General features: G+C 35.8%; 1 protein-coding gene across 5 annotated transcripts in view; it reads right to left on the bottom strand.

Moving 5' to 3' along the window:
• Positions 1-19,315, bottom strand: part of RPTOR (regulatory associated protein of MTOR complex 1) — a 508,936-nt gene that overhangs the window by 154,848 nt on the left and 334,773 nt on the right. For all 5 annotated transcript variants that reach the window (XM_078155853.1, XM_078155851.1, XM_078155852.1 and 2 more), the window contains exon 13: positions 18,001-18,111. In XM_078155853.1, the coding sequence (XP_078011979.1) occupies positions 18,001-18,111 (111 nt within the window). The remainder of the gene's footprint in view (positions 1-18,000; positions 18,112-19,315) is intronic.

Genomic DNA, 19,315 nt, shown 5'->3' with positions numbered 1-19,315 from the left:
CCTGTGCTTTAAGATCACTTTGGCAGGTGATTAGAAGATTTATTGGAATAAGAAGAGAACTTAGGAAGGAAGACCAAGTGGATGGCTATTGCAATAGCCTAGGAGAGAAGAAAACAATGAGAGCCTCTCTCAGGCGGGTGGGTGGCTGTGCGATTTTTCAGATTTTCTCTATCTTTTAAGAACACAGGACCCCAGGCTTCTCAATTTTGGTCCCTATTCTCCCTTCCTAAAATTGTTCAATGTTTTGTTCTCTCCTAATCACAGACAGTCTACTTGCTAGTTCAATAAACTAATATACATAGATAGATGGTATTTAAATTTTCCCCCCTTTTTTCTCATGAACTTGACACAAATGTCAACAAACATGATCACCTCCACATACAAAGAACAGAAAAAGAGAATTATTTATGCCACTGTAAATCTTTATTAAAGATTTTTAAAAAGTATATAATAAATTGAACACAGAAGTCACAAAACCATCCTGATTAACTGTCACTCTTGTTCTCTACAATGCATATTTTTAAAAAAAATTAGTTTTCACTGTTGGTCTTTTAGTTTTTTAAAAAATAAATTTTCATTGATATTTTCTATTTCTTCTATCACCTTATTATCTCTAGTATCTCCCCCTGCTATAAATATTTTTGTACTTATGAGGTCCTTTGATTGTTTCTTTGAATTTCTGGGATATGTGCCTAACAGTGGTATGAGGTAGATGCTATTATTAATCTGTTTTAGAGATGAGGAAATAGAAACTGAGAGGATGAATGATTTGCCTAGAGTCATAAAAGCAGTAAGTGTCTGTAGAAGCATTTGAACTTGGGTCTTCCTACCTCAAAGTCTAACATTACATACACTGTTCTACCAAATGCATTTTACAGGTATTAAGGAAAATTTGGTTTACACATTGTGCTGAAATCTCTCCTGCAGTGAGGTATGTATGATGTGACTTATACAAGATTATGGCAATCTATTCCTGAATCCTAAGAAGAAAATGCAAAACAGTGATTTGTCCACATGTTGTCTACATATCTAAAAGTACACACTAAAATCATCCTTGCATTAAAATGTATCTAGCTCTATAAAACCACAGCAAGAAATTATTGTTCCTGATTGTAGAAACTTTTGTTTAGGCATGATCCAAGGTTATTCATTTCATTTTTCCCAAATTTACAATGTCTGATATACTTATTCTTGTGGCTTATCCCTAAAAACTTTTTTTTGGGGAACAGATGACAGGTTTTGAAGTCATTCAGCTATCAATGTGAGTGCATTATATGTGGATTGAAATATATGCAATCTGGTGTTTTACCTGGACTCTTACATATCAAAGACCCCAGAAATCAACAAGCATTTATGAAATACTTATTATGTGACAAGTATTATGCTAAATATTGAGGATACAGAGTCATTAAAAACAAAACAAAACAAAAAACCCAGTCTCTGCTCTCAAGAAGCTTACAGACTAATGGGCGAGACAACATGCAAGTAAGTATGTACAAACAAGATATATAAAGGATAAATCAGGAGTAATCCCAGAGGAAAAGCATTAAAATGAAGGAGGACTAGGAAAGCCTTCTTGTAAGAGGTGAACGTTATCTGAGACTTGAATGATGCCAGTGAAGCCAGAGGGAGTGATTAGGAAAGAGAGAGATCCAACTGTGAGAGACAGCAAGTAAAAATGTCCAGAGTCAGGAGATGGAGTTAAAAATAACATTGATGATCCTCTCCTATGTGGCCCCAAAGCTATTGTGTTTACAATGTGGGCTCTGAAAAACTTATCAAGAACAATAATTGTCATTAGTTAAGACCTTATAAATTCTGAATAGGATACAATTAGTCAGGATTTTCCTACAGAGAAAAAAGTTAAATAAATGCCTTCTTTAAATTTTTCACATCTTGTTTGTGTGTGGATACTTAAAATTAACAGCTTTTTCAAATCAAGGGCTCAAAATATTAACATGTCCTTCAACATGTCTTCAGGTTCTAAGTCAAATTCTTAGAACCAAAGACTTAGAGCTGGCAGGGATGCTGGAGATGATTTAGTGGAACACATTCATATTACAGTTAAGGAAACTGAGAAATCTGGCCAAAGTTTTATAGGCAACTGGGATTTGAACCTAGATCCTTTGACTTCAAATCCATCTTTCTTCTACTGTATCTTACTGTTGTCAATTTGATTTTAAAGGATTTTTATGTAGATGATAAGGTTGTGATGACAAATAAGTTTACTTTGAAGTATTATTTGTTATTAATTTATTTGCACTTGAATGATTGGGTATATATTTTTATCTTGGTTTGTCACTCACTGTAATTGAAAATAACAACAGCGCTATTTCAAAAATATTATATAATTCATACTTCTAAGTCCCAATACCCTCCCTTCTTTTATCCTAAATTAGTGAAATAATTTCACTAAATTAATGAAATATTATTATACCATATTTTGGACAAATATAAATTGTTAATAATTTTTTTTCATGCTTCATAATAATGGTATGGAAAAAGCACTAAACAGCATGTTTTGCTCTGACTCCTTTATTAAAAAGCACCATATCCTTACCTCTACCTATGATACCTGCCTATTAGGAAAAGAAAACAAACCTTCAAATGAAAAAACAAAACAAAACAAAAGCACTCAACCAGCATCTGACACACTTTGCAAAACACCAGGTTCACTGGAGACTTAGGGGTTCAGAATAAATGAAGCAAAAAAGCCTAGCAGTTGAGAAATCTCCAAAGAAACCTTTTTTTCTCAAGGTTCTGTTTTTGCTAGATCAAGATTTAGGCATGACATAATAAGGTCAGAGTAGAAGAGAGAGAACAGAAGAGAGAAAAGAGAGAATCTGATTATGGATGCATATCTTACTTTTTTCCTAAACAAAAAGCCAAAAAAAAAAAACCCCTCTCACTTGGGTTTCATCTCCACTGGCAGCTCTGATTCTTCTCTGTTCCTTGAGACTTAAGGGAATCACACTTTTTTAAAAATCAGAAATGGGGTTGGGGTTGGGCTGGGAATGAAGAAAGGCAAACTACTGAGAGGAGGGTGCTACAAAGGAAGATGAGGGAAAATACTTCAGTGTTCAAGCAGCTAATGACACAATTTGCAAGCAGACTACATTCCAAGGCAATGGAATTGAGGCCAAGTGAAAATTGTGAAAGTTTGGAGAGTCTTTTCATTCTGCTATTAACATAAAAAATAAAATCTACTACTTGGGCAAAAAACCCAAACCAAACCAAACAAACAAAAACACAACTAAATCTAAGGGGAATACTTAAATCACTAGCAGGTTATTTAACATCAAGGTGATAACAACCTTCCCAACCCTTCATAACTTATCCTCCCCCTGCCCTGCCTTTGCAGTCTTCTTTACAACACTGACACTGGCCTCCTTGTTCTTCCACCAACAACAAACTATTCTGGTGGCTCTGGGCATTTTCTCTGGTTGCTGCCATGCATAGAATACGTCCCTTTTTTGCTGATGGCTTCCCTAGTTTTCTTTAAGTCCTAACTAAAATTCCATCTTCTACAGAAATTCTTTCCCAATCCCTTTTAATTCCAGTGCTTTCCCTCCTTTAATTACTTTCTATTTATGTAGTCTATAGCTTATTTGTACATATTTGTTTGCTTGCTATCTCCCCCATTAGATTGTAAACTCTTTAAGGGAAAGGACTGTCTTTGGCCTCTTTTTGCATCCCCAGCACTAGCACAGTGCTTGGCACATAGTAGGTGCTTAATATTAAATACTCATTGACTGACTCATAAGTGTCAAATTAGGCAAGATGGTATAATTTTAAAGAAACTGCACGCAGGTAGGACAAAATAGTCACCATCTTTTAAAGTTAACAAAATTGCATCTGATCTAGAGATGTAGCTGATCTGATCTTCCTAACCAAGAGAAGAATCACAACACCAAAATGAGTTTTTAGTGGACTGTTACTGAGTTCAAAGATGTAAGGCCATGATGAAATGGCAGTTACACATCCAGCTTTTTAAAAAGTATATATGACTGCTAAACTACTTTCCAGGAAAATAATGTATTTATTGCAGGACTTTTAGTTGCACAAAGAATTAGGAATTAAGAGGGTATCCATAAACTGGGGCATGGCTGAGTAGATTATGGTATATGAATACAATTGAACATTATTGCGCCCTAAGAAATGATGGAAGGGATGGATTCAGAGAAACCTGAAAACACTTGTGTGAACCAAAGTGAAACAAGGAGCACAACACTGTAAAGAAGAATTGCTCTGATAGACTTTCAGAACCAGATAATCATTCAGTTAGGGAAGAACAAAAGGACTGTCTAACTAGCAGTAGAGAACACAGTTGAGATTAGATAATTAGAACTGAAAGTGGATTGAAGAAACAGGGACTGTGGTACAACCAGAGGCCAAGTTGTAAGGGAATCTGCCTGGTCTGCTCTGTAGTGATAGTCCAACTCTGCCTGTACCAGTGATTCAACACCTGTCATTCTGGTAACTCGTTCTACATTATTAATATTAAACTAATAATTCCATGGTCCAAGCTGCCTGAGGTAATATTTGATATTGGTACCACAGAAAGAACTTGGAATTCTGATTTCTAATCCTCTGTGACAGCCACTAATAGCTTTCAATCCGCGTAGAGCCACCAGGTCAAATACTACTACTGGTGAAAAAACAAACGTACTGAGGATGGGAATGCAATGAGACATAACATCTGCTGCTGCCGCCTTCTGAGCTATACAGTAAGATGTCAGCTTTCTCAAGTCAATTGTTTCAGTTTTATGTCTCTAGTAAGTATAAAAGAGGCATATATGAAGTGGAATTAATATGGAATGGGGAAAGGAAGCATTCTTTATCTTGATGGTTAAAAAATGAATCCGTTTCTGAAGCCAGGATCTGGACAATTTATATCATAGTGCTATCATACTAAATATACGCCTAGTGTGGGAATGTACTCAAGGGCTGACCAGTTCTTGCTTCTCTCCCTGCTCTAATCCAACACTGCAGTGGTAGTGATTCAGTATAGTCTAACCATTAATCACTGCGCCCTTCAGTCAACACATTGAAAAACAGCCTCCCTTGGTTGCCTTGAGCATCTAAAATAACACTTCACTTACATTTGCAGGGCACACCCCTGCAGTCATTGTTTCTCCCATTAATCTTTCAAAAGGATAATCTATAAAACCACCACCACCACCACAATCTAATTTACCAGTCAGACATGGTGGGCTGAAATGGACAAATACAGCATTACATTGATGTGGCCACTACATTGCTGCAGTCAACAAATAGCAGGTTACAGACCTTCTGCCTCTTCCTCCTTCTCTTCTGGCTTTTCATTTTGATTAAAAACTCCATATTTGACAATCCAGAGGCTGAAAACAAATACCCTTCGACATTGTACTCTTCACTTCCCCGGGTGTGTCTGTGGTAAATTATGGCCCAAGTGATACACATAAGAGCTGTGCTTTTTTTTTTTCCCCCCTTAGGTTTCTTTTCCTCAAGCAGACCTTTTCTTTGCGCACAACTACAGTGTTGGGAAAAAAAATGGAACAAACCCACTTTGTGTTTCCTCAGATGTGTCACTGAGATACTGGAGCATCTGCTTTGGTGTTAGTAGCTCTCTGTCTGTAGCATCATGATAGGTACAAATATCTCTCTAACAAACAGTAGGAAAAGCCATTCAGAGGTCCTTCAATAAACAACAAGCTACCTTAACCAGTTTGCTTGCTAAGGAGAGGCTACTATACCCTGCGTTCAATTTACCAACAAATGAAAAAAATTACACAGATAAACAAATGTGATAGTCATTCTAGAATACATAAAATTATTTCAGAGGTGAAACTGGGTAATCTGCTGACACACTTTCCCTGATGTGACCAATTCTTCCAGTTTTTACATGTCTTCAATCTATTGTTGTGGTTTGAGAAACAACATTCACCAGCATGGGGACTGAGCTAAATAAGAGATACTTACTTTTACAGATAGTTTTAAAATATGTGACTACCTCCTAACACAGCTGCTTAATTGTTCATTAATTGGGACATCTATCTCCAGTGAGGTTGGACTAACTTTACTCTAGTACATATTCTAAATAGAGCAAGGAGATATTACAGCAAGGTAAACATGGTGCTTAAAAAAGAGCACAAATTGGAACTCCAGACCTGACAAAATCCTGAGGCCGCCCCTGGGAGTAAGTGACAATCAAAAGGTTAAGAAAAGGAAAGGGAGGAATCTGACAATGGTCCTGAGAGGTGAAGAAAACAAATGGATATCCTGAAAGAAGACTTATGGCTATTGGGATGGAAAATGCAGGCAAGGGAGGGAAAAGGAAAACTGTTGTCTCTCCCTCACAACTGCAAAGAGAAGGTTAATTCATGCAGGATCCAGCAAAAGTTTCACTGATTTCTATGGCTTCTCTTAATAACATAGGCTATGTGAGGCTATTTTGATGAATTTAAATTTTGCTTAAGGGATTCATCATGGGATGCTAGACAATAACCCTCAAGAATAACAATCTGTTTTTGTTTTTAAATTAGGAAATGTGTGTAGGGGAAGACTAAGGTCAGGGTCTATGAATGATGAAATGTATTGCTGAGATAAAAGCACATACAAGGTATCCCAAAAATTATAGGCTTCTGGGACACTCTGTACCTTACCCAATTTCTCATCACTTCTATTTCTCTCCAGAACACGATGTAATTTTTATAGCACGCTGAAGACCACCTGCCTGCCAGTGACTAGGGAATTCCCCAAGTTTCTTCTACTTAAGTCCTTGTGGAACCTAAGTTCCCTCCTGTTCCAAAAGGGGGAGGAGGAGGAAACACTACAGAAGGAGGGGTGTAGTCAGAATGAGCGTGAGAGATAGTCAGTCACAAGCATGATGGCAAAAAGCTAGGGCTGATGCCAACAAGAGTGATGGTAGATACACAAAAGAGCTGTTGCATCCTCTGCACACCTGTGCTGGGCCTGGTGAGAAGGACAGAAGCACAAGGTACCCAGGGATGCAGTTGTGATACCCAGGAGATCAGGAGACTGGGAATGCAATCCTGAAGGAAGCACAGATGGAGAAGCCAACAGCACTGTGTTCCTGGGCCAAAAGATCTGTTTTGGTGGATCATGTTTTGCAAAATTGGAGAGACAGACCCAGGCCTGGTGATTCCTTGTTACTCCCTCATCTTCTGCCTTTGCCTCTTTCTTCCAGGGAGATGGGATTATTTCCCAATCTCTGTTTCTTAAGAGTTTGTCATAATGCTTGTTTTGCTCTTGTTAAAAAAAAAAAAAACACTTTCCCTAAGATAAAATAAGGTAAAGAATCTCATTCATTATGTTACCAATCTAAGTGTTTCATTACTCAAAGGCACCTGAAAGAGAATCAACAGATAGAATAGTACACTGGACTGAAGTAGGAATTTTTAAATTTTAATATGTATTTTTACAATTCTTCCATGCAGCACCAGGTGAGATCTAGGAGTGAGAGGATGGGTGGGTGGGCAAGCTTGAGTAGGGAAGAGAAACAGTTTAGAACAGCAGCTGTGGAGATTGGGATTGAATCAATCAGGGAGGAACAGAATGAAGGCACAATTGAGATGAGATAACAAACTTTTCTTCACCCACTCATTCTCTGCCTGGACTCACTGTCCAATGGTTAGCATACTCTCATCTAGTGCCCAGAGTGGCTGGGAGAACTTCCTATATCCCTCTTTAACCAAAGGGCTGTGCCCCACTCTTTCTTTAAAAAAATTGAGATCATCTTTTGTGAACTTCCCCTCTTCAGTTCTACACATTAAACCACCAAAACATTATCTCATGCCCTCTCTCTTTGCTCTACTCTCAGAGAATGAGGTATCTGTTTTTGTGAACACTAACCCCTTCATTTGATCCTTTCAACTCATCATTTCTTCTTGAACCATCTTCTTTCCTCTCGCTAATGTTCAACTTCTCCTTATGCACTAGGTGTTTCTCTCTTTGCCTATTTAATGGGTCCATCTCTCCTTGAACCTTAATGTAGTCTGTCCCTCTATTACCCTGTATATACTTGTATCTCAGCAACACATTTCATCATCCACAGACTGTGATCTCAGTCCTCTCCTACACACATTTCCTACTTAAAAACAAAACAAAAACTCCAACAGTTTATTATTTGGTTACGTTCTAGCATACCACAATAAAATCCATAAGCAAAATCTGAATTTATCAAAACAGCCTCAGATAGTCCTAATACCTTTCATTCACAACAACTGATCATCCTTTCTCAGTGGATCATTTACAACCAAACCCTAAGAAAAAGCTGAATATATGTTTCTTCTACTTTGTCACTTCCCATTCACTTCTTGATCTTCTGCAATCTGCAAAAATGGTCTTTCTAAAGTAATCAATGATCTATTTATCTTTATAAAGCAGGCCTGCACAACATATGGCCTGCTGCTTGTGGCCCGCCAAAGGATTTCTGGGGGCCTACATAAAATGTAGGATTGCCATTGAGCACTTTCTCCTGTTTGTCATGTGACCCGTGGCAACCAACCATCATCTGGGTCTAGTCTAACCTATTTGTGGCCCAAAGAAGTTTAGCCTATTTTAATTTTGGTCCCTACCAAATTGTGCAGGTCTGCTATAAACAATGGCCTTAATTTTTTTTTATTTGGTTTCGAGGGGTGCTGAGAAATACATGTATTCTTCAGCATTCCCATTCGAAAGATGCTAAAAGTCTTTAAAAAAGCTCTAGGTTTTCTAGCACTTTGTCTCACTCTAAATTTTCCCGTTTGTTTATCTTCCTGTTACATTTGTCCAAAACTGTGAGAGGGACAATAGTCTCCCACAGCTATTGTAATACTGTCTCTATCTTCTTGTAATTCATCACAGAAATATGGTAAAACATGCAGGAAATCATTCAGTGTGACCGAGTTTTATTTATATAAGGGATACAAGGGCAGTAAAACATTAGGAAAACAATCAATATAAATGATCATGTTAAAACCACATGATAATCTCAAGAAATGCAGGAAAAGCCTCTGACCAAGTACAACACTCATTTATGCTAACAACCTTACAAAGTATAGGCAAAGGATTATCTTTTATGTATAGCTAAAACCAAAAACAAGCATAATAGGCAATAAACATACATTAGAATTTTCCCCAGTAAATATATACGAGTAAAGTAAGGGTGCTTACTTGGCCTGCTATTATTTGATTGAGTTCTAGAAATCCTAGCAATACTCAAAAGGGGAAGAAATTAAAGGTATAAAGACAGCTAAAGGGGAGATAAAACTAATGATGATATGATAGTTTAATTAGAAAATCCTAAGAAATCACTAAAGATACTAGTAGAGAAAATTAATGGCTTCAGTAAAGTTGCAGGCTATGAAATTAACCAACAAAAATAAATAGCATTTTTATATGATAATAATAAGAAAATCTAATAGACAATAACTAAAAGAGAAATACTATTTAAAATTACTACAAAATCTATATAGTACTTGGCGATCAATCTATTAAAGCATGCAAAACATTTGTTTAGATTTGTTTATAAAGTTATCCTAAGAAATAAAAAAATAACTTCAATAGCTAATATTCAGTGCTCATGGCTGGGACAGGTCAATATTATAAAAATGACCATCCTACCAAACATAATTTATTGTTTTAATGTTATATCAAATTGTCTAAAGTATACATGATAGACCTTATAATTAAAAACAAAATTTAGTTGGAGAAACAAAGTTGTAGAATATTAAAAGAAATAATGAAAATACATAAAGATGAATAGAGAACAGCACAGCTAGACCACAAACTGCATTAGTTATCAAAACCATTCAGTACTGGTTTTAAAAAAGAGGTTAAAAACATTAAAAAAAAACTTTACAAATTTCCAGCACTCTTCAAGTATCACCTGTCACCCCTATCAAGAGGTTCTTTCTGATTCCCAATTATAAGAGCAACTCACCCCAAACAACTATATATTTATCCTGTGTATATATCTTATATAACATGTTGCATCCCTCAGTAGAATGTAAGCACCTTAATGTCCTGTGCTTAGTACAGGTAGCTAGATAGCTCAGTGGGCAGAGTACTAGGCCTGGAGTCAGGAAGACTCCTCTTCCCGAGTTCAAATCTAGACTCTTACTAGTTATGTGACTGTGCAATTCATTTACTCCTATTTGCCTAAGTTTACTCATCTGGAAAATCAACCAGAGAAGGAAATGGCAAACCACTCTCTAATATCCTTGCCAAGAAAACCCCAAATGGAGTCATAAGGAGTAAGACATGACTGAAATGACTGAACAACAACAAAGTATATGGTAGGTACTTAATAAACGTGCTTGCTGATATATTGGACTGATGGAATGACATAGAGATGCTTTCACCACAAATGTTATAAAGAACTGAATGATAGTACAACTCTGGGAATATTTTAAATTAGTTCATAATACATATTTATTTCTTCTTACAATCAAATTTCAGAAATTCTAAAACTAGAAGCAACCCTAGAGATCATCAGCTCAATTCCTTCATGTCACAGATGAAAAGACAGAGGCTTGGAGTGGTGGAGTGAATTACTCAAGCCTACATGGTCTGTTAGTGGAGGAATCAGGAATAGAATCCAGGTTTACTAACTCCTCTTAAAGCTCATGGTAAAACAGCTAGGGAGGTAGGATGGCCTGGGATTTGGAGACTGTGGCTCTTTCAAGAATCTGGCACTAATCATCTCTCATTCTGTAACTCTGAAGAGAAACCCTCTTCTTTGTGTCTGCTTGTCAGTCTGTGAATCAAAAGTGACCAGTGACCCTCAGGATGACATGTTCCTCATCAGGAAAGATGAGCTGATTTGAAATACAACTCTGAAATTTACAACATGCAAGCATGCACTTGTTAAGAGCTAGACGACCAATTAAAGAACATCACCAGCTATGTACCATATATTGTGGGAAGATGTGAAAAAAAGGTAGTGCAGGACAATTACTCAAACATAAAACTATTAGCAAGCAAGGCAAGGGAAATTATGAAAAGGGGAGGGATAAGGTTCACAGGGCTCAGTTTGAAACAGGAAATATTTCAAAATTCCTATCAGCAGGAAGCTCTTTTAAATAAACAGGTTCTCAAGCTGGTTAAGTAATTCAGACTATAAAAAGTAGCTCATAGAGACTTTGAGAACATTACAGGCTTCAAAAGGAGTTCTGTAAGCATAAATAAATATTTCCTTCAGTATGATGAAAATATTAAAGACAGTGCCCTCATATTTTCCCACACAGAGTCAAAAATGAAGGAGTACTGCAGCACATCACTTGAATATTTCGGTCCCTAGAAATAAGCAGGTCTCTGGGAGACAAATGAAACCAAGACACATTTTAAACCAGATTTCTTAAACTGAAATATGTTCACATAATTTGCAACTGCAATGGGACACTAAACCCATACTTGGTACAAAAAGTGCCATGCACATATTAAGGAGGAAAATTTTCAGCTTGGTTTCAAGATAGATACAATTAATCTAAGCATAAAATTAAGAGATAAAAATACAAATAATATTCAAAGTATAAGAAAGTGAGGTTAGCAAGTACTGAGTGGTATATTAAAAATAATTGTGTGTTCTGTTTTTACATTACAAACATTTACAAATTACCTCCCTTATCCCTGTGAAAGGTCTCTTCAATAAAACAATTAATAATATACTAATAATAGTGACTTCACCTAGAAGTACATGCAAAATTCTACATCAGTAGCACTTTCCATTTCTCTATTTTTAAAAAATTATTTTCTAAATGGACAAATCTATTCTCTCTTCCTCTTATCCTCAACATGTTGAAAAAAAGGAGAAAAGAAAAATGAATTTAAGGTATAGGTAGTATATGTCATAACAGCTCCTTTGGGATCACTGGAAGGTCACTGATGATAGTTCCTACAACTTTTAAAGTTGTTTTGTTTTTATAGTGTTGTTATTGTAAAAAATGCTCAACTGGTTCTGTTTATTTCATTTTTCAGTTTATAAAAGTATTTAAATGTGTTTTTACAATAATACTATTATACTATAAGTTCTGGCTCTGCTGACCACATTCTTTTATCTGTTGATATAGGTCTCTTTGAAATTATTTACTTCTTCATTACTTACAGTAACATAATATTCCATCACATTCATATAGCAGAATTTATTGAGCTATACCTTAATTGATAGGTGTATTTTTAGTTTCTAGTTTTTTGTTGCCATGAAAAGAGTTGCTCTTAAATACTTTTGTATTCAATGCTCTTCCAATTTTAAATCTTGCACATTTACTGAAGTTCAATAATTGTTTCAATTAATTTTTTAGTTGAGTCATTAGGGTTCTTTAAGTATACCATCATATCATTTGCAAAAAAAATGATACATTTGCATATTCTTTACCCATGCTCTTTCCTTCAATTTCTTCTTCCTGTCTTATTGCTATAGCTAGAATTTCTATGGCAAAGAGAAATGGTGACAATGGACATCCTTATTTCTCTGTTACTTACAATGGTAGCTCTTTGCTTTAGAAAAATGATATTTATTCCCATGTTTTGTAGGGTTTTTTAAAAATAGAAATTAGAGTTGTATTTTGTCAGAAGCTTTATCTTCATCTATTTCTGATTATAATCATACGAACATTTTTCATCATAACCACAGGATTTTTGTCCACTTCATTAATAAGGTTTTATACATACACATATACATTCATATTTTATTAATATGGCAAGTTAAATTTGTAATTTTTCCAATATTAAAACAGCCCTGACTTCTTGGTATAAATCCAACTTAGTAATAATGTATAATTTTTGTGGTATTTTGTTTTAGTCTCTTTGCAAGTATTTGATATAAAATTTATGCATCAGTGTTCAATAAGTATGTTGAACTTCAGCTTTCTTTTTCTGTTTTAACTGTCTGTAGTTTACATATCAAGCCCATAGCTGTGTCACAGAAGAAATGTGGCAGGATAACTTCTTTGGCTTTTTATGCAAAGTTTAAATATATTGGAATTGTTTTTTGAATATTTGATAGAATTTACCTATGATTCTATATGGTCCTGCAGTTTTTAAATTTGGAATTCATTTAAGCCTTGTTCATTTTCTTCCTCTGAAATCTGTTTGTTCAAATCCCCTACATCTTGCTCAGCTAATCTGCAGAGTTTATAAATATTAATTTATTTTATTTATCAGTTTCAGTGGCACACAGCTGTGTTTCTTATAATATCCTTTATTTCTTCTTCAAGATGAATTCTCTTTTTTCATTTTTGATAGTGGTAATGTGGTGTTCCTCTTTTATTTTTTAAGTAAAACTAGCTAATAGGTTATCTATGCTGTTTTTTTTTAAAGCTTTTAAAAAGCTTCTAGTTTTATTAGTTTGATTTTTGTTTTTGTTTTTGTTTTTAATTTTGTTAATCTTATCTTTGATTTTCAAGATTTTTATTTTGGTGTTTAATTGGGATTTTAAAATTTGTTGATTTTCAAGTAGTTTTAGTTGCACTCCTAATTCACTTATTTTCTCTTTTTTTGTAAATGATAACATTTAGAGATGTAAATTTCTACTTAAGAAATATCCAACAAACTGTGGCAAGCTGTCACATTGTTCTCATTATCCTTAATGAAATTTATCATTTCTCTAATGTGTTCTTTGACTCACCAATTCTTTTGCATGAAGTTCTTTAGTCTCCAGTTGATTATTAGAACTTTTTTCAGTAGCCTTTTATTTAATATAATTTTTGTTGCACTAAGATATTTGTGACCTAAGATATGATCAATTTCTATAAGACAAAAAAAAACTCCTAAGAAATATGTCTACTCCTTCAAATTCTATTCAAAAATTGCCAAAAGTCCTAATTTTTCTAAAATTCTATTGAGGTCCTTAAAAATGGTCTTGTTTTGTTTTGTTTTTTTTAATTGGTTTAACCTAAGGCTGATAGAGATAAACTGAAGTCCCTCACTATTAGAGTTTTAGTGCCTGCTTTTCCTTGCAATCCATTTAGTTTTTCCTTTAGGTATTTAGAAGATGATAGGGGTAGCCTGTATTGGGGTAAAAGCAAAGCAGATGTGACAACTGCAATAAACACTGCTATTACCACATGGATCAACATCAACCTGGAGAACAGTCTCCAGGAGCACAACAGGAATCTCCTCTAGAGCTTACTTTGTCCAAAACAGCTCATATATTCTTAGGCTGCATTGGGCAAGGGAGGGGTAGTTGTGCTGTATTCCCTGCTAGTCACCTGATGCTGAAGGTCACCTGATATTCAGTTCTGGGTACAACATTTCAGGAGGAGCATTTTCAAGTTGGAAAATGTCCACAAGGCCATGATCAGGATAGTAAAAGGCTGAAAATCCATTCCTTGAGAGGACTGGCTAAAGAAACTGGGGATTAGCATGGAGATTTGATTTAAGGTGAAAAGTATAGTGGTCAGGTGTTCAAAGGGTTGTCATATGGAAAGTGATAAAAACTTATACTGCTTGGCCCTGAATGACAGAACTAGAAACAATGTGGGGAAAGGCAGAGAGTCAGATTTTGTCTAAACACAATGAAAAACTTTCTAAATATTAGAGTTGCCCCAAAATGGAATAAGTTGATTGAGATGGTAGTGATTTTCCTGTTGGGTGCCTGCTTACTTGGGATGTTTCAAACTTCGAGAGTCTATTAGACTTTTAAGGCTGTTAATTCTACGGATGACTAATTTTTGTTAATGGTGCATTCATTAGGATAGCTTCCTCAGGTTGGAAATTGAAGGTCATCTTTGGCTCTTCTTCCTTCTTCAGGCACCCTATGAAATCAAGTGCCAAGTCCTTTGAATTTCTTTTCAGATTTCTCCCACAGAGAAATCTGTATCCCCTACTATAATGTACCCCCTAAGGCAAACTACAATGTAGATGAGGAGAATATGTAAATTGTCTATAGCAGACTATAAGAGTTCTTAGCACAGAGAGTAGTCAGAGAAGAGGGTGCTGGACGAGGGAAGAATCAAGAGAAGAAAAATTTTTTTAAGTTGGGAATTTTTATGTAATAGGAACCTTTGGTAGTTAAATAAAACAAAACTATAGACTAATGAAAATTCACCTGGGACCTTTTGTGGGGAAAAAAATTGGGTTAGAGCAAATAGCAACAAATTTGAAGTCTTATGTCACTTCAGTCATCTAATCCTGTTTCCCCATCTGTTATGAGGAAAATAATATTTGTATAGCTTTCTTCACTGGGCCATAATGAGGACTGAAAGTGATATCAACCATAAACTATAAAATAATGTATAAAGTCAACTGTTATTAGTTTTGTTACACTTTCTGTTACCACCGTTACCAACCAAATTCAGGCCTGTGCATTTGACTTGGACTACTAAAATAGCTTCCTAACTATTCTCTCAGACTGTTTCTTCTCATTTCAATCTAGAGTATATGCAACAAACCCAGATTATTTTTCTTCCCTAAGAAAACCTTGGATTGCTTCAATTTTCTCATCAAAAAATTCCAAAGGCTCTCCACTGCCTACCAAATTATCTAAATTCCCTGGCAAATATTCAAGGCCCCTCATGCTGTATCTGATCCCGACCTACTTTCCTAACCTTATTCCCTGTGCTCCAGCCAAAATACCATCCCCAGCAGTCACTCAATGGTCCCCGAACATGCCTCATACTTTCCTAGCCTGTGGCATTCATTCCTCATGATATTCCCCTTCCTTGGATGCTGTTCCTTGAAAATCAAAACCTAAGCATCCATGAAGGGCCAGGTAAATTCAGCTTCCTTCACAAAACTACTCTTGATTTATCACCATATCTTTTCTCTTTCACTATTGTTTGTACCTATGCCTTCTGTTGTAGTTGCTTGTGTACTTATTTTATCTCTTTCACTAAATTATAACTTACTTGAAGGCAGAAACCATTAATCATATGTGTCTAGCACAATACCTTGTTCCTAGCAGTTTCTTTTCTTCTAATTAAAATTTTACGACTTTTTTCCCCTACCACAAAGTCATTTATGGATAGCCAGTCACTTCCTCCCTCTCAGTGATATTTCTCTCATAACAAAGAAAAACAGTTAAGTAAAATCAACCAATACAATGACCATGTATGAAAGCATATGAAACATTCTGCATCCCTCTCTCATAACCATAAAGAAGGAAGGTGTATTTCATCCACCCTTCTCCAGTGCCTAGATTGGTCATTACATTTACACAGCGTTTCAATTTCTTAAACAGTACTTTTTGTTCATATTATGTTTGTAAATTTGTATATTATTTTCCTGGCTCCATTATGTCACTCTGAAAAAAATTAATGCCAGTCTTTCCACGCCTTTCTGAATTTCTCATACCCATCAATTCATATAGCATAATAATATTATTTTATATTTATATGACATAGTTTCTCCAGCAATTTCCCCATGAGATGCACTCACTTTGTTTCCAAATCTTTGCTACCACAAAAAGTATTGCTCCGAACATTTTGTTATATAGAGAAACTTTGTATCTTTGCCTCTCTTGGATTACTGGCTGATCTAAATGAATATTTTTTGGAAAGATTTTTGAATATAGATTTTTATGGCTATTACTTTCTTTTTGTTGTTGTTGTTGCTTTTTTCAGTAAGGCAATCGGGGTTAAGTGACTTGCCCAGGGTCACACAGCTAGTAAGTGTCAAGTGTCTGAGGTCAAATTTGAATTCAGATCCTCTGACTCCAAGGCTGGAGCTTTATCCACTGTGCCACCTAGCTGCCCCTATTACTTTTTTTTTTTTGCATCACCTAAATGCATCCTGCCATCATATCTCTCCTATTCCCTTACAATAAATAATTTTTTTAAAAGGAAAAAATAAAATAAAGAAATCCAATAAAACTTCTTAACATACAGAAAAAGAATATGACTTTATTTACCAATCTTCTCCAAAGGGGTAAGGGAGTTGTCTTCTCATATCTTTTCTTTGCAGACAAATTTGTAGTTTCGCAGCATTCAGATTTAATTGCTTTGTGGTGCTTGTTTCAGAGAAACTTGGAAAGACTTAGATGAACTGATATAAAATGAAATAGGCAGAACCAGGAAAAAAAATAGAGCAATGACCACCTAATGCAAATGGTAAGCTCAAGCACCACAAAAACCAAACCAAACCAAAAAGAAAACACGAATGTTATAAAGTAGTTTTTAAATAAATATTTATAGAATGAATGAGTGCTTGAAGAAGCAATAAAGCAATCTGTGAGACTGAAGATCTAGGAGAGAAGAAGGCCAGAGATATAGACTGTGAAGTCATATGAACTCCTGAACTCTCTGAAACTGAGAATATAGGAAAAAAAACACCCACCAGATGCTAAACTCTGGGGATAGCCCATATAGATTGTGAAATAGGAAATGGATTCACTGAAAGAGGAAGAAAAGTAGGCAGAAGAGTAGATGGTAAAAACAGAGAGGGCAGTGTCAGAAAAGAGCTCCAAGAAGGAGGGGGTGGCCAATAGTATATAGATTGTTACATGGAGGTCAAGGAGAATGAAGCCTGAAGATGAAATCACTTTATTGATTAGGAGGTCATAACTTCCTTTTAAGGGTATATTTTCAGCAATGGTGGAAGTCAGAATGTAGTTAAGAGTAGTGGGTAGTAATGAAATTGTTGAAACAAACGTAGAACATTCTTTCAAAAAATATAAAATGAAGAGACTAGGATAGCCTTTAAAAGAGAGAGAAGACAGAAATGTGTAAATAAAAAATAAACCACTGGAGAAGGAAAGGCTTGAAAATGCAAGAGAGAGTGAGGGGATAGATAACTGGTAGTGTAAAATCTTAAAGAAGTCGGGAAAGGATGAGATGAAACCATGGAAAAGGAAGAAGGCAATAGTGGTAATTACAAGTGAAATCAATGTCTGAATGTTTAAAAAATAAGAAAAGTCCATTTTAACTGAACCTATGCCTTCTAACCCTTGTATCTCACATTGTTTAGGGGGAAGAAGGTTAGGATTAAAAAAAAAACCCTAGTTAAAAAAAAACAAAGCAGGAAAGTATCAATAGCAACTAAGACACACATTACACATGAAATAAATATGAGATTACTCACACTGTCCACAGCTAGAATTTTGGCCCATATGAAAACGAGAAGTGGTCTTAGCTCTCTGGCTGAGCTCTGGAGCAGTTTCAGAACATAAGGGAAGATGCCAACTGACAGGGCCTAGAGAGAAAAAAAAGAAAAAGGAAATTAAAAATTACCAACGATCTCACTATAGGTTCTGTACAGGAAGTGAGTGGCACAGGTGGCAGAACTACAGAGCTCTGGGACACAGATGCAACATTATTTTCAGCACATCTGGGAAATATGATCAGAATGAATATCCCTGATTTATAGTAAAGAGGGATTTCCTCCAGATTTATTCATCTCTGATTTAATTCCTTAAAGTTGCCAGGTATTTCGAGACTCATCTGGTCTACAGAGCCCCAGAATTAATCTAGTGGCAGCTTTTCCTCATTACAATGAATATAGCTTTGTGCCTGAAAACATGCTGCTCTCCATTTTCTCCAGCTATTAGCTCTCACTGTACACAGGCATACACAGGCACATGTGGGTGCAATGTGTACATACACACACACACACCCCCTCTGGAATTCTCCATAAGCATGTCAAGTATTCTGGCAGGACTCATTGCCCACCTCTTGCCAATTTTACATGACAATGCACACAAAAATACACACAAGGTTGAGAACAACCTTGAGAGGCTGATATTGCTGGGATGAGAAAGCTTGGTGCTTAGTTAACATGGAACAGGTGAGAGCTTCTGGCCCTCGCAGTGGCTCAATATCTCCCAGAATTTCTGGCAGAATACCCTCTTGTGGGGAGCCCCTTAAATTAAAAAATACAGGGGAAATGGGAGACAGCACATGCACCACAGTGTGTGGAACATCTGGAGAAGTTCAATTATTTTTAAACATAAGGTTTTGCTGTCATCTTACATTATCATAAGACAAAAACAATATAAAAATAAAACAAAAAAATTCTAAATCCCAAACACCTTATGTTTGTAGCACAAAGGCACTCCTCCATCACAAAAGTAGTGCCTTTTGCAACCAGGGCAGATGACATACTGAGCTGAAGCTTTAGATCCAACTGTAATATTGTCAGGGGCAGGGTGGGGGGCATTTGGCTATCCCTATGCCTATTTGCACATAGTTCAGCATTTCTATCTATACTGGTTTCTAACTTATTGGGCATTGTCAGTGAAGGAGGTTTTTACCCACACAAATGAAGCAGGTCCCTTATCATTCTAAAACTAAATTTTATGTTTAATCATTTAAGGTAGAAATATTTCTTAAATGTATTATTACACACATCTCTGTCTTCTGATACTGATAACATTGGAAATAATTAACTTCAATGATTT

The sequence above is a fragment of the Phascolarctos cinereus genome, unplaced genomic scaffold, assembly GCF_003287225.1.
Source record: "Phascolarctos cinereus isolate Bilbo 61053 unplaced genomic scaffold, phaCin_HiC Scaffold_5;HRSCAF=322, whole genome shotgun sequence".
NCBI classification, from domain to species: Eukaryota; Metazoa; Chordata; class Mammalia; order Diprotodontia; family Phascolarctidae; genus Phascolarctos; species Phascolarctos cinereus.
The sequence above is the reverse complement of the archived record's forward strand: the minus strand, read 5'-3'. Positions and strand labels throughout refer to the sequence as shown.